The sequence below is a fragment of the Lontra canadensis genome, unplaced genomic scaffold (genome assembly GCF_010015895.1).
Source record: "Lontra canadensis isolate GAN:19392208 unplaced genomic scaffold, GSC_riverotter_1.0 scaffold28, whole genome shotgun sequence".
In the NCBI taxonomy this organism is placed as follows: Eukaryota; Metazoa; Chordata; class Mammalia; order Carnivora; family Mustelidae; genus Lontra; species Lontra canadensis.
Genome location: NW_022631022.1, coordinates 1,913,131 through 1,937,392, shown reverse-complemented (window position 1 = coordinate 1,937,392; position 24,262 = coordinate 1,913,131). Strand labels below are relative to the sequence as shown.

At 38.7% G+C, this 24,262-nt stretch overlaps 1 protein-coding gene across 5 annotated transcripts in view; it reads left to right on the top strand.

Moving 5' to 3' along the window:
• IQCH (IQ motif containing H) overlaps positions 1–24,262 on the top strand; it is a 186,976-nt gene that overhangs the window by 58,682 nt on the left and 104,032 nt on the right. For 4 of the 5 annotated variants that reach the window (XM_032864629.1, XM_032864628.1, XM_032864627.1 and 1 more), the window contains 3 exons: positions 5,709–5,837; positions 12,597–12,676; positions 14,681–14,719. In XM_032864629.1, coding sequence (XP_032720520.1) covers positions 5,709–5,837; positions 12,597–12,676; positions 14,681–14,719 — 248 coding nt within the window. Of the gene's footprint in view, positions 1–5,708; positions 5,838–12,596; positions 12,677–14,680; positions 14,720–24,262 lie in introns of those variants that run through there. The other variant, XM_032864626.1, reaches the window with a different exon arrangement.

Here is a 24,262-nt window from a genome sequence, read left to right as displayed (position 1 = left end):
ATAAACCATTATTGTTCAGAGATCTTTGTGACATATGATTTTACTTAGTTTACATATTTACTCCTTGGGAAGATGGAATGACTCCAGCAGAGTTCTTGCCTTAGTACCATCTTCTACTCTTCCTGGATCAAATTAGGGTGAATGAAATAGTGAATGAATCAATGAATCAGTGTCCACTTTGGTAATAGACATAATGAAAAAAATTGCTGCAAAATGAAGGTGAATCTAGAGCCATGGTAACTTGACCCAGGAAAAAAATCACATTTTCATCCCTCAACAATCCACCAGAGAACACAGGGTCTGCCATAATATTTGTAATTAATCAGTCAGTTAGTCAACATATATTTATTGATTACTCACCATACGTCTGGTACCATGCAAGGTAATAGAAGCGTCAGGAAAGCTCAAGCTGCGGAAATGTGGACACAGTGTCTAGATTTTTTAACATGTTCTTGATGCCCTTAGCTGTCATCTCAGGTTCACACAAGTTCAACCAGAGCTGAAGGATTAACAACACCCAGAAGAGAGAGTTGTTTTGGAAAATGCAGGATGAACTTTCTGACTTTTTCTCGAATTATCTTGTTACATCCAAAATAGAAAGCAAGCTTTGCTTTGCCTTGCCTTGCCTTGCTTTCCTTTCCTTTCCTTTCCTTTCCTTTCCTTTCCTTTCCTTTCTTTTCCTTTCCTTTTCAGTGGTTAAGAATATATGTCTCACAGTACACAAACCAAACTTTTAGGCTGTGTGTGACCTCAGGCAAGTTGCTCTCTGGTCTTGTTTAATCAACTCCAAACTCTACAAACAAGGCAGGCTTGATTTGGACCTTCCCTCCATTCTCTGCTAACTGCTTTCTCTACCCTTGGCCATGTGCCCTTCCCCCTGCTCCACACCAGGCCAAGCACATTTTCTTGTGGGCCTTTACAAGTGCCTCTATCTCTGCCTGGAAAAGTCACTTCCTTAAGCAACTCTTTTCCTTCATAGATGATCATGATTTTTAATACATTTATTGTGAGTTTATTTAATGTCTTCAGCCCTCCTACAAACTCCATGAGTTCTCTCTGGCTCACCACTGCATCCCCAGCCTCCAGAATAGCTCCTGCCACATAATAGGCACTTAACAAATACCAGTTGAATGAATGAATCAATGTCTAATCCCTAATCCATTCCACTGGAAAGTAAGACTGTTATGAAAGTTTAATGAGACAGTGGGATTAAGGGATGACTTCCCAAAACAGGTAAAATCATGGGTTTCATACAAATATAAAATGAACATATGTGAAATGTTTTATTTATTTAACTTGTCGATTAAAAGAGAGATCTGTAGGTGTACCTGGTGGCTCAGTTGCTTAAGTGTCCAACTCTTGGTTTCAGCTCAGGTCATGATCTCTTGCATCTTGAAATCAAGACTTGGGTCAGGCTCCACGCTCAATGGGGAGTCTGCTTGAAGACTCTTTCCCTCTGCTCCTCCCCTGACTTTTACTTACTCTTCCTCTCAAATAAGTAAATCTTTAAAAAAAAAAAGAGAGAGAGAGAGAGAGAGGGAGAGAGAGAGATCTATAGGATGTCAAAACTGGTTTAAAGGAGAATGCAAAGGACACACATTTGTAGCTCAGGAATTTTAAAATAAATTAGCAAATAGATACAAAATTGACCTTTCTGTGGGAAGGAGGTGTGTTCCTTCACCAGATAGAATTTATTTTCAAGTCTATAGATAAGAATTATTTGTATTAGTATCAGCTTTTTTTTTTTTTACAAATGAACCTTAATCTCTACAGAGTTGTGAAATAGCTCAAAGACTAAGTCCAGATAATTCCCAAAGACTTCAACATTCCATTCAAAAGGTGTCCAGTAATCTCTTTTGCTTATTCCAAAACTTAAACGAAAATATTCTTACAGTCTTCCACAATTTTCATTAAAATGACCTCCAAAAACAATTTTTCCCCCCAAAATAAGGCTGGTCTCCTTAGGTTTGTCCTGATTATTTATACAGGTGGGCAGGAATAATCTGTCTTAAGTTTGGTCTGCTGGAAATTTTCCTAAGGAATCTGATTGAACTTTTAAAATCCTCTATTATTATCTTAAGGCTAGGAAATCAAGCCCAAGAAACTCTGCCCACCACATTTCAACTACAGGACCTATAAATTTGGGTAATTTCTTTTTTTCAAGAAGAGTTCCAAATATCCTAATGTTCTTGGGCCTGGACATGACCTTCCTACCACCTGCAAGAATGGAAACGCTATAAACATGTACCAGTCCAGGTTTTTTTGAAGGCTTTGTAAACATTGGCTCCATATAGTCAACCTTAGTTCTTTAAAAGTGACTTGTCATTCATGATTAATAAGTATCATTCTGAAATATGAAATTCCAGACAAGGTCTTAGTTGCATAAGTGATTTTTCCAATTATATTTTAGTAAAAGGAGAGCAGATTTTTACTGAAACTATGCAAGTAACTATATTGCCATGAAAAGTAAAGAGCCTCAAAGAGAGTTTCTGAATTTGGGAGACAATGGTGAGCCATTTAAAGTATTAGAAGTTTGATTTCCTTATTTCCTAGAAATCTTAAGAATATTCAATTTACATAAGCACTTACTTCTCTCTGTAAGTCAACCTGAACAGAGCTTCTTTAATTTGAGACTTTATAATCTAATTTATTAGTACCATCTGGAGACAGCAAAACATTCTATATTCACAATGAGAGATAAAGGCCTTTCTGAATGACAGATACATAGACTTACAGATACAGACATAGCTTATAGTGTCAACTCTATAATTTAAGCTACAGATGGAAAATGAACACTGAAACACACCTTCTGTTCCAGATACCACCTTCTTTGTGGGCATGACATTCCTAGCTGATTTGAGCTCAAAATACACAAGCGGAAAAGCAAAAGACTAACAAACTATTTTCTCTATTGTCCCCTCACTCAACAAGGAATTAGATCTCTATAAGACATTAATCCATTTATGGAGATCACCAAATTCCCAGTCACTGTATCTACCAATAAGGAATAACTTAGACATACATGAACCAAAAAAGAAAAATAAAACAAAAACAAAATTTAATAGGCAGTAATACTGAAATTAGAAAAATAGTCAATAAATTTCTATTGCCACTTTGAATTTGCTAACAAAATATATGCCTGGACCTGGTTCCCTGTACAGTGCATCGTTTCTTCCAATTTCAGGTGAATCTTCTGCTCATCTTGGCAAGATCTCCAAAATTATTAAAGGACATATATATTTTAAAGTAAAATAATGATTCTTAAATAACTATAAAATGAACACATCAAAGATTTTATTGAACTCATTGATTAAATGAGGGTATCAGTAGGATGTTGCAATTAGTTCCAAGGAGAATCCAAATAGACACTTTTACAAATCAAGAGTAGTGAAATAAATTTGCAAATGGACACACCACTGGCTTTTGGGGGATGACAGAACTGTCATCCCTCTGTGTGACAGTTTATTCGCATGCATATAAAACAAGAAATATTTGCACTGATTTCAGTTTTCTGTAAACTAATCTTAATCTCTAGAGAACTGTAAAAAAGACTCATAAAAAACAAAGGTGATTACAGGGGTCAGATAACCTCCAGAGGTTCCAGCATTTCAACGAAAAGATACCCAGCCTCTTTTGCTTATCCCAAAGTCTTAACTTTTTCCTTCTAGTGGTAAATGTACACACATGTGTTTATCTAAAATTAAGTTAATTGCTCCAACCAGTACTAAAGCAAAAGTTAAAATCATGCCTATATTCTTTGGGATTCTCTCTGAGTTCAGTAATGAAAATATATGGAATTAGAAGGAGCTCTGTTTTTCACATCTGCAAGTCAGGCATAGGTCTTGGAAACGGGATTTAATATTTAAGGGTGGAAAATAGTTGTGAGGACAAAGAATTACTCTTAATATCTTAAGGTAGTTAAATCCAGTGTTAGAAAAATTAAAACCTGAAGTCCTCATTTCAAGTGGAGCTTAAAGAGTTGTACTCTGGATGAGCAGTTCTTAAATTTTAGAAGTACAAAAGATTGATCTGGAATGCTTACTAAAAAATGTAGATTACTGGGCCCCAATTGTACCAATTCTCAAACTTCAGGGCACATAAATTATGTCCTGGAGGCTTCAATAATGCAGATCCTCAGGCCCTGATCTCAGAAGTTTAGACAGGCTCAGGAGAGGGCCCAGGAGTTTCATTTTAATAAGAAATTCTCCCCCTGAAATGATTCTGCGGTAAGCAAACTGAAGATTTCTCTTTGGAATCATTGTTTTACAAGTGAAGTCTTTTCCAGCTCCCCAATCCCTCAGTGTTCCTTTCTCTGAATTCCTCTAATACTAGACTTCAGTATCCTTAATAACAACATAACATCGTCATTGAGGTCCTCAGGCAAACAGAAACCGTATTTGCTCCCCTTAGAATCTGTGCCAACTTCTTCAGCTTAGTCCAGTTTGGTACACAGCTTGCAGATGAGGATTTCCTTGAGACCCAGAGTGCCTTACTGTCCTTCCTATTACATGAGAGCAACAAGAGGCTGAAGCCCTATCACAAGTGTGTTTCACATCCTCCCTGGCTTTCTGGCTTCCATACAATAGATCCACCTTAATGAAAGCATTACACCTGCCAGAAGGCTTTGCTCAATTCTTCCTTGATTGATTAATTAATTTATTTAACAGTCTTTTGTCCTTCAAAAGCACTTGTCCCAGCCATGCGGATATAGTACGAGTTCTAGGAATTGTCAATTAGGTGCGTTAATACTATCCATGTTGCACAATTACACTAAATTCATCTATTTGGGCAATCACATCTTCTGGTGATGTGGGAAATGTCTAAAAATAACTTTCTCTTTGTTGTTGTTTTGTTTTGTTTTGTTTTGTTTTTAGAGAGAGAGATTGAAAGAGCAGAATGTGAGGGGCAGAGGGAGAGGGAGAGAAAGAATCTTCAGCAGGCTTCACGCCCAGCATGGAGCCCAACATGGAGCTCAATCTCATGACACTGAAATCATGACCTGAGCTGAAATCAAGAGTCAGCTGCTTGACTGACTGAGCCACCCAGGTGCCCCTAAAAATAACTTTCTTTTATAAAATATGACTCATTGTAACAACAGGGGAATAGTTACAAGCACATAGATTTTCTTTCTTTCAGAACAAAACCTCTCCTTGGTTATGAAGACTGTGTACTTGATTTCTCCAAATTTTAAAAAGAATAACAATATTATTGATCATTGGAAATGTTATGTATAAAGAAGTTTTAGATCACACTTACCTTAAATACCTTAAAATGAATTTTTTAAAGATATTATTTATTTATTTATCAGAACGAGCACAGCAGGGGGAGCAGCAGGCAGAGGCAGAGAGAGAAGGAGGCTCCACACTGAGCAAGGAGCCCCATGTGGGGCTCTACCCTAGAACCCTGGGACCATGACCCCAAGCCAAAGGCAGATGCTTAACCAACTCAGCCCCCCAGGCATCCTAAAATTATCTTAATACAGTTTATTTCATAATACCACTATGGGAAATGCCATTTTATCTTGGGTTAGAATATTAAGCTTAAAAGAACATGTACTATAGTGTTTTCTTCATGCAAAGGATTAAGGCACTAGATGTGCTTTCACAAATAAGATGAGTAGAGTAAGTTACACTTGCGAAATCCATAGAACTCAGACTTTGTAGAAATGCTTGGAGTTAAAATCATATTCTTTTAACCTTCCTTTTCAGGGATTTTAAGTATGATTGAACGAGGACTGATTCCACCAACAGCAAGGATTACCTTTCAGAATCCACCCATTGTACCAAGAGCAGCTCCTCTGCATAATTTTGATGAAGCACATAAGATCCCACCTGCCGGTAAGACAGTCTTGCCTGAACGCTTAACTGGGGATACACAGGAATTACCTCCCACCAAAATCTAGTCTTCCAGTATCCAACTTGTATCTGCAATCATAGGACCAGATGACAGCTGTAACAGTTCTGAGTTCCACTTGACTGAATAAAGTAACTTTAGTCTCTTCATCGAATACCGACACATGGCCTGCTGGGTTAGAAGGTTGGTATTTTCAGGGGGCTCACAGCTTGGTTGGGAAAACAAGACAGACAGAACAAAGATAAATAACAATACAAAGAAGCATAGCATAAAAACCCAATGGATGTTAAAGTCTAGTGCTACAGGTGTTCAAAGGGACAGTTATGGAGGGGGGAGATAATAGACTTCAAAGAAGAGCCTAGATGAAATCAGGTGTTCAAGAAAAGTGCCAACATGGGACTCTACTAGTGGAAACTCGGGCAAGCCATTTCCTTTGTCTGGGCTCCAGCTTCCCCAGTTATAAAATACAGGGGTTGGGGCTAAATGAATTCATCTGTTCAACAAATATTTGTTGAATGCTTGCTTTATCAAAGGTAGGATTTAAGGGCTGGGGATCCAACAGAGAATAGAATAACTCAGACAACATTTCTGCCCCCATGGTGCTTACGTTCCAGTGGGAGAAACAGATAACAAGCAGGTGAGTACATGAGAATTTGAGCTAGTGGTAAGTGCTAGAGATAAAACAACATGAATGAGAGAATAATAAGGAAGTGGTCACTTTACTTGTGAGGGAAGGGTCGGAGAATGCCTCTCAGAAGATGCATAAGGCTTGAGTTGAGGTGAGTTGAAGTACAAATGATCAGAAGAAGCCCAGTCATGAAAAGATCTAGGGAAAAGCATTCCAGATATAGGCCAGCACAGATACAAGGGCCTAAGGACTAAAGAGGGAATGAGCAAGGGTGGTATAGCTGGAGAGCCAAAAGCCAGGGAAAGAAGGGAGGAGATGAGGTTGGAAAATAGAGGGGAATGACATGACATAGGCTGGAGCAGAGACTACGAGTTGTCCTCAGTATTCATTCTTCCCTATTTCCACAGTAATGGAGCCATGAGTGGGCACATGTCAGCTTAGCTAAAGACAACATTTTCCAGGCTTCCTTCTAGCTAGCTGTGCCCTGTGACCAGGTTCTGGACAAAGAGGAAGAAAGCAAAATAGGAAGAGAAACTTCTGGGCTGAGCCTATAAGAGGAAAGGAGCATGGTCTCCCCCTTTCCTTTCCTCTCTCTGGCTAGCTGGGAGGCAGATGTGATAGGGAAGCACTTGAGAATCACAGGGGGAACTCCATGTTCCATCTCCCAAGTCCGGCAGAGCTGCCCTACCAACCTGGGACTGTCTTCCTTTCAACTCTTGTGTGAGAGAGAAATAAACTCATAATTGGTTTAAACCACTCTATGAGTTTTAGGATCTTTCCCTGTAAACATATTTTACTATAGCAGAACTAGCATGAACTAGCAAACCACGATGAGGAGTTGGATTTAACTAAGTATAACAAGAGCCCACTAAAAGATTTAAACAAGAGGTTGATATATTACCAATTCCTCACAAATTTTTCCAGAAAATAAAAAAGAGAAAACACTCCTCAGATCATCTTAGGAAGCCAGCATTCACCCTGATATCACAATTAAAGACATTAGAAGACAAGAAAACCACAGTCTGTTTTCCTTCATGAAAATAGATATAAAAATCCTCCACAAAATATTAACAAATGGAATTCCATAATATAAAGAAAGAATAATATATCATGACCAGGTAGAGTTTATCCTAATAATGCAAGACTGTTTTGACACTTAAAAAAATCAATCAATGTAAATCATCATATCAATAGACTAAAGAAGAAGAACCATATGACCATCTCCATCTTAATACATAAAAATAAAATAAAATGCAACATCCTTTCAACAATAATACATTTTTTTTTTAAAACCTAAGCAAACTAAAAATAAAGGGGAACTTTCTCAGCCTTATACAGGGCATCTACCGCTAAAATCATAATTAATAGTGAAAGACCAACTGCTTTCTCTATCATTATGATCAGGAACAAGGCAAGGACGTCCACTCTTACCACACCTATTCAATATTGTATGGAAAGTCCTAGCCAATACAATGAGGTAAGAAAAAGAACAAAAAATAAAGAAATTAAACTGTCTCTCTTTAGGAACAGAATGATTACTACATAGAAAATTTGCAAGATCTAAAAAAAAGATAATAGAATAAATAAGAAAGTTTAGCATGGTTTCAGGATACCAAATTAACATATAAAATGTAATTGAATTTCTATACACTAGAAATGAACAATTGGAAATTGAATTTTAAAAAACAATGCCAGGGTGTCTGGCTGGCTCAATCAATAGAGCATGTGAATTTTGATCTCAGGGTCATGAGTTTGAGCCCACATGTAGTGTATACTTAAAACAACAACAACAACAAAAACAATGCCATTAAAATAATACCAAATAATTAAATACTTAGGCAGAAAACGAAAAAAAAATGTTCAAGATCTGTATATTAAAACTCCAAAATGCTAACTAAAAAAAAAATTCAAATAAGACCTAAATAAATGGAAAGGTAGGTCATGGTCACAGATTCAAAGACTCAATATTGTTATGTTAATCATCCCAAAGTTATCTATATACTCAATGCACTCCAAATCAAGATCAATAGAATATTTTTGTAGAAATTGACAGGCCAATTCTAAAATTTATATGGAAAAGCAAAGATGGTACAATAGCCAAAAGAATTTTGAAAAAGAAAAGGAACATTGGAGATCTCATGTTATCTGAGTTAGTATAAAGTTATAGTTATCAGAACAGTGTGGTATTAGCAAAATGATAAATACAGAGACCCATAGAGCAGAATAGGGAGTTCAGGAGTAGATCTACAAATATATGGTCAATTGATTTTCAACAAGGACACAAAGGCAATTTAATGGAGAAAGAATAGTCTTTTCAACAAATGGTGCTGGAACAACTGAAGATAGACGTATAGAGAACTTTGACCCATCCCTTGCACTATGTTTAAAAATTTACTCAAAATGGATCATAGAACTAAATGTAAAGTCTAAAACTAAGAACTTTTACAAGAAAACAAAGGGGGAAAATTTTTGTTTCCTTGGGTTAGGCAAAGATTTTTTAAATACCATAAATCCATAAAAGTAAAAAAATGGGTTCATTGGACTTCATCAAAATTTAAAACTTCTACTCTTTTAAAGATGGTATTAAGCAAATGAAAAGAAAAGCTACAGATTGAGAATTCATATTTCAAAACACGTACTTGATAAGGAATTTTTGTCCAGAATATATAAAAATCTCTCAAAACTCAATAAGAAAATAAGCAATCCAATAACCTAATAGACAAAGGATTAAAACAGAAATTTTACCAAAGAAGACACATGGGTGGTAGATACATAAGTGAAAGCATGCTTAACATCAGTAGTTACTAGGGGAATATATATTAAAACAAATCTTAATATATTTAAGATAATTGAAAAATGCTTGAGACACCTTGGTGTCTCAGTACCGGTTAGGCATCTGCCTTCAGCTCAGGTCATGAGCCTAGGATCCTGGGATTGAGCCCCACATCAGGCTCCCTGCTCATAATTGAAATCATACCATGCTTCTTTTCTAATCACAATGGTATGAAACTAGAAATCAATTACATTAAAAAAGAAAAATCTTATGATCATCTCCATATGTGAGAAAACTTAAAAATCACGTAATGCAACTCAACATTAATAATTGGCGGGGGGTGGGGTACTTCTGAACAGAGTAGAAGTGTAAGAGTATTCTCTGACCCTGATTATTGCCTTCAGCCAAATCCCCAGAGCCAATATTCTTAGTAGGCAAACTTTAGGAGCATTCTATCTTGCCATTAAAAGCAGAGACAGTTCAAGAATGACCACTACTGCCACCATCATTGAACACGTCCTGGAGGCCCAGCACACACAATAAGACAAAGAATGGAATGGAGACAAGGAGGGAGGGAGAAAGGGGCATCGGCCAGGAATGTATGGGACTGCAAATATCAGAAAACCTAACTACCAGTGATTTAACCAATGAGAAGAGTTCATTTGTCTCACATGTAAGAAATCAGGGAGTAGGCAGTGTAGGGCTGGTGGTACTCAATGGAAGAATTGAAACAGCTCTGTCTCTGTTTTATCTTCTTTGGATGTTTGAGCTCAACCTCATGCTTGCCACCTCCTGGTTCTGTGATGGTTCCTACAGATCTGGGCCTTAACGTACACATTCGAGGCAGAAAGTGGGGAAAACAGTGGTTACCAGTTTCTTCCCAGAATCCCCTGGATGGACTTCCCCTTACATCTCACTGATCATATGGCTACTGTTAGGTCTAAGAAAGGCTGAGAAAGTGAATGTCTAGGGCTGGAGTTAGGTTTAGAGTTAAGGTCAGGATTGGGACATACTTATACGGAATTCTTACACAATAAGTTATGCTCATTACAATTCATTCATAAAAATTCTTTGTTGGATATTAAATGTATTTACTATTTGGGCCATACTTACACTAAAACATTATTTGTTGTTTATCTAAAATTAAAATGTAACTGTATGTCCTCTAAAAATTTTGTTTGCTAAATCTGGTGTCCTTTGGAGCTGGGCATATTGAAAAAAGAATATGTTTTAAAATTAGCAAGAAAGAAAGGTTATTGGGCATGTACATAACAGGAACTAACATAGAAGCATACAGGGTTGTCCAGAAAGACAAGATTTTTTCCTCCTGATATTATTAACTCTGACAAAGTTTATCATACAGATCTTTCCAGAAGGAAAATTGAATAGCAAAATATAGGCAGTACCTTATGATATAATTCTATTGGAGATGCACATTCTTCAAATGCATGTGTCCCAAAAAACTTAAGGCTACATGCAGTTATAATTCTGTGACAGAATTTCTGCAGGGAACTAATAAAAACTTTTTAGAAATTTTAGATATACCATTAACTGTGGATTACCCATATGAAATTACAAATCTTTTAGATTTTTATCTACCAAATTTCATTAAAATTTTACTAAAATCCTTTCAAAATTATGCCTACTCAAAAACTTGTCAGCTGCTGTTTTGTTTCAACGTGAGAACTTAACCATAAATCTCACACTCATCTGTAGGAACCTGATAGTTTAACCAACAGTACACTGAGCCTGCAGACACCAGGAATAACAAGGCTTTACAGGTGAATCTGTGGATTTCAAGTAGCCCAAGTGCCCGGGTGTGGAGTGGTCTTCAGATGTGGGAGGACATAGTCCAAGTGAACAACAGGGTAAGAGAGCATAGAGGTCAAGGCAAAACTTATATGTCTAAAATGGAGTCTTCAGGGGCACCTGGGTGGCTCATTGGGTTAAGCCTCTGCCTTCGGCTCGGGTCATGGTCCCAGGGTCCTGGGATTGAGCCCCGCATAGGGCTCTCTGCTCAGCGGGGAGCCTGCTTCCCCCTCTCTCTCTGCCTGCCTCTCTGCCTACTTGTGATCTCTGTCAAATAAATAAATAAAATCTAAAAAAAAAAAGGAGTCTTCGCACAGTCTAGGCAACTGCCAGGCTCCAGGAAGGGACGAGCCAAGAAAACCGAAAACCAGGTCAAACCAGCTTGATCAGAGGCAACCAACAAATGCCTTTTGTGGAGATAAATTTTATTATTAGATTCTGGAATTCCTACTACTTTTTTAAGAGATGGCCGAAGAGATTGCTTGCGGCCAACCTGTGAAATGTGAACTGGGTCCAAACTGTGCACTGGTGTGCTGTATTTGATCGGTGTCTGCCCATACTTTCTCAGATGAAATGGACAGAAAAGGGGTTGAACTAAGAGAGTTGAAAGAAGCCTCACTTCTTTGACTCAATTTACTACTTAAATAAACTATTTTTGTTTTCTTTCTTAGAAAGAGTAGTATATGGATTTTTCACCCCTGAGAATGTCAGACTTGAGCTATTTGTAAAGGGCAGTTGGATTTGCAGCTAGGCGACATGAGAGATGTGATTTCTCTCCCAAGCATTGTCTAGCAGGGAGGCCTACCACCTATGGACCAGATGTGTTCTCTAAACATTGTTGCTCTGAGATTTAATTAATTTCAAAAATGATATTTACTGTGTTTTTTCACTTGTATGATTTCTCCCAACCCATTTAAATTCTTCAAAATCATCTTTTTTACTGACTACACAAAAGAATAGTCTACCATGTGCAGTTATATTAACTTCCTTATTACATGAACTTGGGAATATGGCTATTTGAAGGGCTCTTATAGCAAAAATTTTGTGAGGATTTTATTTATTTTACTTGAGAGAGAGACAGAGCACAAGCAGGGGGAGGGGCGGAGGGAGAGGGAAAAGCAGACTCCCCACAAAGCATGGAGCCAAACACTGGGCTGGATCCCAGGACTCCAAGATCATGACCTGAGCCAAAGGCAGACACTTAACCAGTTGAGCCACCCAGGCACCTCACAAAACGTTTTTATATGACAAATATTACTCTTTAATGCGCTTGCTTTTAAGATGTGCCTTTTTGTCTGGGGAGTGTGCACAAAATGAGTTGACCTTATATTCTGAAGGAACAGTTGCTATCCCATGCTTTTGGCTTTCCTTTTGAAATCAGTGATCACAAACATTTCATTGAGTTGATACAGGCAAGACAATAGTGAACAGTGACAGAGCCATTTGACTTTCAAGTGGCAGACCCAATAGCATCCACCCAGTGACTCAGCCCGTTTTCTGGAAGAGGTAACAATGCACCACCTCCATCCACAGCCCCTTTGGCTACACTTCCAAAACCACAGCCGATTCCCGTGGAAGCAAAGAAGTTCTCTTCCAAGAAACAAAGATCAAAGGTATTCATACTTTTTTTTTTTTAAGATTATTTATTTATTTATGTGAGAGAGGGAGAGAGCGCGTGAGTGGAGGCAGGGGCAGAGCGAGAAGCAGACTCACCCCTGAGCAGGGAGCCCAATGCTGGGTTAGATCCCAGGACCCTGAGATCATGATCTGAGCCCAAGGCAGATGCTTAACCCACTGAGCCACCCAGGCACCCCTCCTGCTTTTAACTAACAGAAGAAAACTGTTAAATACAATATTCTCCGTGAGATGTTTAGTAATACGCACATATTACAGAGTTGTAACTTTCATAGAGAAATAAATACTATTTTGGCTGCTGGGAAGCATTTGATTTTTAAAGGGGGATTGCTGTTTGTACAGCAATGTACGGCATGGCAAACTTTATCATGACCGTATCCACGGGGTCTTAAAAAATTCAATCATGTCACATTGTGACTAAATGACTGGGCCAACCTATACCACTAACTGGGTTAAGAGCCCTGAATATGAAAGCTATTGCTTTATATCCAAATTCATGTTGCACAGGGTATGTTCTTACGAGGTTTTACTCTACTTCATTGTCTTTAAGCATAGGATAAAAAGCAAGCTCTCCAGTTTGGCAAAGATATTCTAATGAGGAAAGGGAAGAAATTCTGTCTTCTCTAACATTAGGACCTCACGGTACAACATAATTAATCCTTCTGGAGATTGTCCAGGTTTAAAGGTGCTGGACGTTTGAAGATTGCTTTCTTACGTTTATAAGCCACAGAGTTGTGATAATTGAAACTTTTCAGCAGAAAAAGGAGACAGCTGGCAGGGTCTTTTTCTGAGCTTACCCTATGTGGTCATATTTATAGTTGCTCCATTAAAAAGATTTAAAAAAGCAAGGAAGAAAGAGAGATGGAAGAGTGGCAGAGAAGAAATGAATTCTACTGTCTCTACGTAGTAGACTGTTACCTGCTCTTCCCAGACCTTCTTAACACCCAAATCTTCCTCAAGATGCTTTCCCTGCATTTGCAGCCCTGGTGGGCTGTGTCCCCTTAAGAGATTTCCAAGCTGTTTATGTAGCAGCGTGTCATGTGACACCCCAGTTGCCATGGCAAATATTTGTGTTTCAGGAAAAATGTGGGTAAAAAAAAAAAAAAACTGATGTAAATGGCCAAATCCCTAGACAGACAGGCCTTCGGGCTAGTGTTTGGCCTGCGCCACGATTGTTTCAAATTCAGCTGTTTAACAGGCTGTGCGAAGGCCACGGGCTAATGTGCATAATGGGAACAGGCGGGGGCACCTGTTTTGATTCTCACCATGTTTGAGCTCTCAAGTCCCACAGTGTTATAGACAACAGATCTACAGGTAATACAAACATCACTAGGTTTTCTGCGGTAATCGATCTGAATCCGAAAAAAAAGTTTTGTTTTAATAAAGACACGTAAGGAGGGCTAATTAGCCCTGCCTTTCATATCCTCTCTGCTGACTTCACGAAGCTTTCCCCTAGTGCTGGGGCAGTCATATATAAAGACTCTTTCCTGTGGTCTCGAATGGGTACGTTTCTGAATCGGCTGTTCAATGGTAAATGTAATTATTCCTGTGCTCTGTGAAAAGCGTCCTAGCATGGAAGTGAAAAGGCTCACCGAAACCCTGACGGAGCCAGAACAGACCTTAGGTCAGCGTCCACCATTGGACGGCTTGGTGCCACACGGAGAAGCCCTTTCTTGGAAATACTCCTTTCAGTGTCCCCTAGAAGCAGGACTTGGCATCTGACTATAGTTGTTGTTGTAAATATTTACTTTGTCAAACTCTCTCTTCAAATCAAACAGGGCTCTTGGCAAGCAAGGCAGGATCGTCTGGGGTGGGAAAGGTCTTTCTAATTATTAGCTTCTGCCTGCATAGAAAGAGGGAACAGGCTGGCCCAGCGGGGGAAGCTGGGGGAAGGAGGTGGGGGGAGGCTCTGTGCTATTTGTTTTGTAAAATTGCCCATGAGAGTCATTTTGATTTAAACTGTGTCTCATTCTTCATTGTAGGGGAAAGGCAAAAGGTCAAGAGGACATCATGATAAGAAGGTCTGTAATTTGTGTGACTAGTTGAAATTTGGGGTTTGTCACCTGATGTCCCTTCCTTTTGCTGCAGGGCAAAAGTATGGGAGGCCGGTGACAGCTGGAGACTGCAGCAAAAGTTCTTTTGCTCTTCTTTTATAAAAGAAATTAGATCATGCCTTCAGAAAAAAAAAAAAAAAAAAGAAAAAGAAAGGTTCATTTAAAGTGAAAAACCTTCCCCAACCCCCTTCAGTTAGGACTGAATTACTTCCCAGGCTTCAACCCAGAAACGTGATTTAACATCCTCAAAATCTGGCTGAATCACAATGGTCTTCAACCTCAATCTAGGATCCTCATCTTTTGAAAGTCCACTTGAAAAGGAATAAAATGCGAAAAAAATTCACTTGGCCCCCAGCATGTGCATACGTGTGTGTGTGTGCGCACGCATTCATACACATGTACACACGCACACACGCTGCATATATGAGGTCACTGGTAAGGGTATGGGACTTAGAACGAAGCTGCCTAAAACCAATAAGGTAACAAAAACTTTGGGGGAATGACATCGTTCCCACAGACAAGTACGTGCCAGTAAAGAACATTCCACTGGGTCATGCGTGAGTCATAAATGTTCTGTACTTGAAGCAGGGAAGAGCTGGATTCTTCTCTTACTAACAGAGGAATTTTGAGCAAGTCACTGGAATTCTTGGTGCCTCAGTTCCTCCTCTGACAAATGGGGATAATAGCTCTTTTCCTAGAATTTTGCTATATTAGCGCTGTTAATGTGTGTGGAAATACTCTGGAATTATAAAGCACTTATCAGAATTCACTGGCCTATTTTTAAGAACATCTTCTAGGCCTCTGTTCCTTTGGGGATCTTATCAGAAAGAATTTCACAGGGAGCTTAGCCATCCCTGTTCAAGGAAAAAGAACCCACCTTTTGGGTTTCCTTGTAGTTCTGCAAGGGTGGGACTAGACAGAGCTGTACTTAAAACAATGACTGCATACAGGCCTTCTGAACCGAGACAGATTGTTCCCGTGTAAACTAATCAATGCACTCAGAACCTTCCTCCTGCTTCCCTTGACTTCTTGCTGGGGGGAAATTGTGAATTTGCTTCTACACTTTAAAAAGGATGTGCTTTAAGAACACTAGGCATGATGTATCTGGAAGATTTAGAACAGCGAAAGTTGATTGAGGATGTTCTTAGAACATGACAGTAAGCACCTTCCACACCCCCCGAATGCTCACAGCAGCCCTAGAACCTCCGTACTGTCATTGTCCCCAGGCCCACGCAGTTGGTCAAAAGGGTGCAGGGGATCCAGATGACAGAATGAGTCTCCAGAGTCCCCACTCCTACACACAAGGTTATGAACTCTTCCACATGAGCTGGTTTTCCAAATGTTACCACCACTAGGATGATAACTACTACTGACTACCACAACCACTGCCACTACTACTAACTACTAGCACCTTGCATATATCACGTGCTTACTCTGTGCCCTCCATGGTTCCTATGCTTTACGTGGATTAGCTCACCTCATTTGACAACATCTCTGTGCAGTAGGTACTATTATTATTCCCATTTTCCTGGAAGGACCCAAATATGAAGAAGTTAAGGTCATCTACCTAGTAAGTGACAGAGCCAGCATACAGAACAGGGCCATGCAGCAGCCAGAGCCCCAAAGCATTAGAGAGTTTTTAAACTTCCAATCATTTTTGGTGGAAATCTTTCTAAAAGATCCCATCTCTCTGCCTCCCTGATATAACTAACATCTTCTCTCCCCAGTATCACATATGCAGAGAGCCCATTTCTGGTCACTTTTCATTTGTTTCCTCCACACTCAGGACACTGCTTGTCACCTCTGCTGTCATGTCTGCTTTCGCTGGCTCTGACTTTAAGAGACTTTTCTGTCTTCTAGCTCATTAACCAAATAACCAAGACTCAAGAAGTGGAAGGATAAAGTGGAGACAGTCAGGCCCTGCACAAGGATCCAAAGAATAAGATAATACACAGTGGTAGACTTTGTGGTTATTTCAGAAATCTAAGGCCAGTCTTTTCAGGGCTCTAGTTCACATGTGGTTAAAGTTGCTAAAACTGCCTCTCTCAGCAAATATATCTTTTTATTATCTTAAGGCAGTCATGTTAACTATGTTAAGATCCACTTAATTTCAATTAATATTTTGATAATAAAAAATCTCTTTTATGGGTCAAACAAGCAAACAAATATATTTATTGGACATAAGGGTCCAGGTTAATTCATGAGTGTGTTTGCTTCTGGAAATGGAGGAGGGAGAAGAAAGGGCTAAAAAGAAATAGGAAGACAATTTCAATTGTACCTTATGTGCTTTTTAAAAAATTTTCAACACATATATAAATAATTTAAAGATCTCTAAATCTTATAAATAATTATAAATATATAAAATATACTATATTTTAAAATGTAAAATATATTTTACATTTATATATATTTAATGTAAATATAAATTTATATTTATCTTAATATATATTTATATTTACATTACAATAATATAAATATATATTTTTAAATATATATTTTTGTCGTCTTTGCTTCGGAGATATATATATATCTCATATATACATCATAAGTATTTTATATTAGCTAATGTTATCTACTTCATCTTCATGTAGATTCCTCTGGTTTAAACTACTGGACTTTTGCAGCTTGTTTTCTTACATTTATGAGCCGCAGATATATATAATAAACACATACATATAAATATGTAATATATATGTGTGTGTATATAAATACACGTGTGTGTATATATATATGTATGTACATATGTATACATGTATATATATGTATATATACGTATTTGTATAAATACACACACACACACACACATATATATATATATAGCAAAGAAGATAAAAGATTAACATGTGCCCATGGTAGTTTTTTATATTATTTTTCTGTACTTCCCTGTATTTTCAAAACTATTTTCCAAATTGGAGAAAAAAACAAATAAAAGAAAATCCTATTTCAAAAGACATACCTCTCTGTAAAATCTCCTTTGCTACAGAGAGAACAGGTTTGGGTGACAACCTTTACTGTCAATTTCGGAGTCTTGCTTTTCTTAGTCATTGTTACATTGTTACTTTCTTTAGTATTTCCCCAGTGTATTACTCTTGATCCTTTTGATCCTGATTATTTTATAGGTGAGTCAGCTGAACTATTTTAAAGAAGCAACATGTGTGACAGGGACACTGTCCCTGTCCAGTCTCATTTCCTCCCATCTATAGAAGGAGGGGATTAAACCAGCTCGGTTTTTTACAAAACGTCCATAGCCCCTACAACACTCACCCTAAGACCCCCAGGAAAAGGAAAAAAGTGGAAGTTCCCAGTAGGTGGGGCTCTAGACCCCTCACACCCACAGCAGCTGTATTAACTGTGCCCCTCTTTACAATCAGATTATATTGTTTCCGAACAAAGTGTTCCAGGTTTGAAAATATATACTTTGAAAACCACCAGGTGATATCTAGCAGCAGTTTTAGCTTTAATGTGACCGATCTACTGCAGGAAATAAGCCCACTTCTTTGTTTCTGTTTACTGAAGTTTAATTAACCTACAGTGTTAGGTTAGTTTCAGGTCTTTAATAGGCTGATTCAACAATGCTTTAAGTACTCAGTGCTCATCCCAAGCGTACCCTTAATCCCCTTCACCTATTTCACCCAACCCCCACACACCTACACCTCCCCTCTGGCAACCACAAGTTTGTTCTCTGTATTCAAGAATCTGGCTTTTTGTGTCTCTTTTTTTCTTTGTTTGTTCATTTTCACTTAGCATGATACCTTCTAGATCTGCACACATTGTTGCAAATGGCAAGATCTCCTTCTTTTTCAGCCCAGTAATAATCCATTGTGTGTGTGTGTGTGTGTGTGTGTGTGTGTGTGTGTACACTGCATCTTCTTTATCCATTCATCTGTGAATGGACACCTGGGCTGTTTCCATATCTTGACTATTGTAAATAATTTTGCTATAAACATAGGGGGGGGCTTGTATCTTTTCAAATTGTGGTTTCGTTCTCTTTGAGTAAATGCCCAGTAGTGGAATTACTGGATCATGTGGTAATTGTGTTTTTAAAATTTTTGAAGAAATTCTATACTGTTTACCTCTTGGCTGCACCAGTTTGCATTCCCACCTTCAGTGCAAGAGGGTTCCTTTTTCTCCACATCCTAACAATTGTTATTTCTTTTATTTTCAACTTTAGCCATTCTGGTAGGTGTAAGGTGATATGTCATTGCAGGTTTTATGTGCATTTCCTTGATGATTAGTGATGTTGAGCTTTGTTTCATATGTCTGTTGACCATCTGTATGTTTTCGAGAAGAAAACATAGGCAGAATTTGACGCCAGCCATGGAAACATTTTTCTAGAAACGTCTTCTCTGGCAAGGGAAACAAAACCAAGTTAAACCATTGAGACTACACAAAAATAAAAAGATTTACACAGCAAAGAAACCATCAACAAAACAAAAAGGCAATCTATTGATATGGGAGAAGATATTTACGAATAATCTATCCGATAAGGGGTTAGTTAGTACGTGAAATATATAAAGAACTTCTACAACTCAACATCAAAAAACCAATTAATCCAATTTTAAAAAGGGCAGAGGACATGAGTAGATATTTTTCCATATCAACCTACTTCTTGAAGAGCAGAGAGTGCCTCCCTGGTGGTCTTTGTGCCCAGCACAACACAGTCTCCTTTTTTGTCTTGTCCTAAAGGATCACAGAGAGGACAGGTGGTACTTTGGCAAGAACTGGAGTTCTCCAGCCTGAAGATACAAGATGAGATTCAGAAGGAATTCTAGGGCTGTTCTTTCCTCTTTTAGACTCACTTTGTTTCACGAAACCTCATTTAATTTACCTTCTTAAAGGAAGAAAAGAAAAAAAAAATCTAAAACCAGAAACCTGTGGCATCATTTAAAACCATTTCCATTTTCTCTAATTCATTAGTAGCTGCTACCCTCACCTATGCATTTTTGACATGAAACTTTCAAAGTGAATGAAAATTACACAGTTTTATGTGTAAAACAAATTTTTTTTCTTGTAAGAAGTAATTGAGAAAAAAATACTCATAAAATTGTCTTTATCTGTCTTCATGGCACCTAAGTATACACTTATATTGCTTGGGACTAACAATTTTACTTAGTAATATTAAAGTGAAACTTGGAAAAAAGTTTAAGTTACCAGTAAGCCACAAAATTACTTTAATTTTTTTTTTTTAACTTTATCTCTTTCATTCATTAAACCATGGCCTGATCCTTCATAGAAAATCTGGAAGGTTCAGAAAGGAGAAAAAAAATGCCTAAATACACACACACACACACACACACACACACACACACACACAATCCTATAATACAATATCCCTTTGGCATTATTTAAACTTTGGCATGGCCCTCTGTTGATATCCTCCAATATACTCAACTGTGACCCATCACTTGTCTCCTAACAATTTATCATAAGCCTTTATATATATGACTTTAAAAGTCTTCATAGAACATTTCATAGAACATAATAATATGTCTTGAAGATATACCATAATTTTCCTAGTTATTATCCTACGGTTTGACATTAAATCATAAATGTCAGATTATTAACTATTCTAATTATTAATATATAATTAAATCATTTCTTGTTATAAATAAAACTGCCGTGAACATCTTCCATATTTGTACATAAATCTTCGTATTTAAGCTACTTCTTAGCAGTAGAATTCCTTCGTCAGGGGTATGGACATTTTCAGTAGTCTGTTAGTGCTTCAAAACTCAAGCTATGAGTTTGCAAATAACTTGTATGATCGTAGAAGACTTTTGTGCTATAAACCCAACCCAAGTAGCTATCAGTTTCGTTCATACATTCATTCAACTAATCCTCACTGAACTTTAACCATGTGCCAGGCAGTGTATTAGACCTTGGGGATGTAGCAGTGAACAAAACAAACCAAGTCTTTGCCCTCTTGGGACTCACATTCTAGTGAGAAAGGAAAATATTTAATATAACGGCCAAGCAGTGATAAGTGCTACGAATGAAAATAAAGCAGCATCCATATGCAGGTTTAAAGGAGGTGACAAGGTGGGGTGTTGTAAGAATTTTGCAAGTATCCCTTAGCCATGTGGGATCAACAGAGTTGTTATACACACACACATTTTCCTCAGGAAAAGCACAAGGTCAAGCTTTACTTTGGTCATAATAGAGGTCCTTTTGGAGGCTCACTCTTCTTGCTTTACCACACGGGGAAAAACGATTATGTGCCTTTTCTCAGAAATCTAGGAATCTGGGCTGTTTTCACTCCCCACCTGCCAGGTTCCCTATACGCATCCCAGGCAGTTTCCACCCATCAGTCCTAATTGCTCCAAGTGGTTGTCCTTCCCTATGTCGCATTCTTTCTTTTTGAAAATATTAAAAAGGGAGCAGAAAAGATGAAATCAATAAGGAAATATCACATTTGGCTGAAAACATATTTCATCTCTCTTAAAAATCTTCCTGATTTGTTCTGTTTGATCTTTAACCAGAATTTGATCCAATGTGTGTTTTTGTTCCAAAGGAATACATCGAGGGGTAGGATTTTTTTTTTTCCCTCATCAGAAAGTGTTTCAGAATTGAGGAAGACTCATTTGAATAAAGATATCTTTCAAACAATTGCAGAAATAAGCCCTAGAAAATTGCTGTTGAACTGAGTGGCCTTTACACACAATTCTCTTCCTTTATATATGTCTCTGTTCAGTGAGTTCTCTATCTTTGCATTTTATCCTCTTTATAAAGCTTAGGGACTCTCTCACTTTTAATTGACACTTATGGCTTAAATGCAGTGTCTAGGTCCCAGGAACCCGAGAACTGTTTTGTTGATCTGCAGACGCTGACTACTGGAATATCACTCTCTGGGGTTCTCTCCCCATGACCACCTTCACATGTAGTTGGTATAAACAGCTATTCCTTTACTATGGTGTGTAAGTTTCTAGAAAAGCTTCCTATTTAAAAAAGAGAAGAGGAGGGGAAAATCCCCAGGTCTTTTTCATGGTACACGAGGTGATGCTATTGGAGATGTTTGCCTTCGATGTGCTGGCTCTGCTAACTCCAGGAGTTCATTAAATAACACATAGCATTTCGTAAGGGGTGACACTTTGTCAGAGAGACATTGGGTATCAAAATCAGAAGCACCCTGAATGACCCCCTCCTGGAAACTAATACCCCACCAGACGTGAGAAGTGACTTCCCCAGGCCATGTAGTAAGGTGGTAGCAGCCTAGATCCTAGGTCTTCTCACTTCAAATCCATCCCTTTCCCACCATGCCATGGTTCATTAGCATGTTCACAGGGTAAGTTTAACAGACTGTTTTCCAAATAAGAAGGAAACAGCAGGTCAGGGCCAGGTTGGCTCTGATGTAGGAAGTGGTAAAAGGAAGATTGAAGGAGGAGAGCACAGCTTGGTACGGGGCCATATGGGGAGTTCTGGACAGTTAGGGCTGTCGGCATGGATGGTATGGGGGAGGGGAAGGGCAACTAGCTGTGTGATTATGGGCAAATCACTTTACCTCTCTGAGTCTGAGTTTCCTATCTATGGTGATAACCACACGGACCGGAGGTGAGTCACTGTGAAAGGTTCTTTACGCATGTTATGATCTTCACAGCAACTCTCTTCATTGTTAGAGATGAGAAACATTTAAGTGTAGAGGATGTTGTCTTAGCTTGGACTGCCATAGCAAAATACCATAGGCTGTGGCTTTAACAGCAAACATTTATTTCTCATAGTTCTGGAGGCTGTAAGTGCAAGATCAGGATGCCAGCATGGTTGGGTTCTGGTAGGGCCCTCTTCCTGGTTTGCAAGCAGCTGCCTTCTTGCTGTATCTTCACATGGTAGAGAGATCATCTCTCATGTGTCTCTTCTTCTAAGGGCACTAATCTCATCAGGAAGCCTTCCACCCTCATGACCTAATTACTTCTCAAGGGCCCCATCTCCAAATACCATCATATTGGGGACCGGAGCTTCAATGTATGGATGTTGTGGGGTCACAAAACATTCAACCCATAGCAGATGTTAACTGGCCCAAGAGTATGGAGCAGACCGTGGTAGGGCTTGGACTTAAACCCCAGTGAGTCAGACCTCAGGGCCAAGGCTCATTTTCCTGAGTCCATAATAGCTTGTTCAGTAAAAAGGCAAGGCCAGGGGTGCCTGGGTGGCTCAGCTGGTTGGGCATCTGCCTTCGGCTCAGGTCATGATCCCAGCATCCTAGCATTGATCCCTGCATCAGGCTCCTTGCTCAGCGGAGAGCCTGCTTTTCTCTCTCCCTCCGCCTGCCGCTCTGCTACTTGTGCTCTCTCCCTATCTTTCTCCATCGAATAAATAATTTAAAATAGTTTAAAAAAGAAAAACAGAAGAAAAAAAAAAAAGGCAAGGCCTGTGACCTTCCAGACCCGTCATGCTCTAAAATTCAATATTCTAATTCTGCTGAATCCCTAAATTCTGATTAGGTCAGCTACTCTCTCTGAATTTTGTTTATATCTTTCAAATAATGCTAGCCCTCTGAGGTAATGATGTCTGCTCTGTACAAAACTAAACACATTTCAGACTCTTGACAAATATTAAAGAGCAGGCCAGACAAGTGGCATCTCTGGTTTTTCAGGGACTAATGCACGTTCGATCTCTGAGGGTCAGTTCACTCCTACTCTGAATCTAAGCACTCACTTAGAGCCAGAATGGCTGGAGGAATTTATTTGTGTTCACACAACAGAATTGCCAAAGCTAATTACTAACGGATATGTATGAGTGTCCAAGAAAGGGAATGTTAGCTTATGCATTCAAAAGCAATTTAGTCTTGGGGTACCTGGGAGGCTCAGTGGGTTAAAGCCTCTCCCTTCGGCTCAGGTCATGATCCCAGGGTCCTGGGATCGAGCCCCACATCGGGCTCTCTGTTCAGCGGGGAGCCTGCTTTCTCCTCTCTCTCTGCCTGCCTCCCTGCCTACTTGTGATCTGTCAAATAAATAAATAAAATCTTTAAAAAAAGAAAAAAGCCAATTTAGTCTTTCTAGGTAAATCCTTCCCTAAAAATGACATCCATGTTGGATTATCCCAAATACTTGATTATTTACCTCGAGGAGATCTTGGTAATATCTTATTTTAGGGACGCTCAGCTATGGTTTAATCCTATATCCGCATGCTATTCACATGTGTGAAAGGAACATTTCTCATAAAGACAATCCGCTTAGAAATACGCACCCCTTTTTCCTAGAGTTCCTCTTTGGGCAGTAATTTCTGAAGTTTGGGAGGTAATACCTGCCCTACTTCTTTTTCGCCTCATCCTTGTGACTTAACTGACGTGTGTAATCATCACCCTGCCTTCCTGTTTGTTTTGTTTTGTTTTAAATTTAGAATTTTTCTTAAATAATGGCTCCAGAAACTCTCAAAATTACCTAATTAATAGTAACACTTTGCAAATAATAAAGAGCCTTTCCCCAGCTAGTTGATCCGGTTAGTTAGAGCAGCGTGCTAATAATTAGGCCATGGCCACGGGTTTGGGCTCTGGCGAAGGTGTGGCCAGGGTCTCCG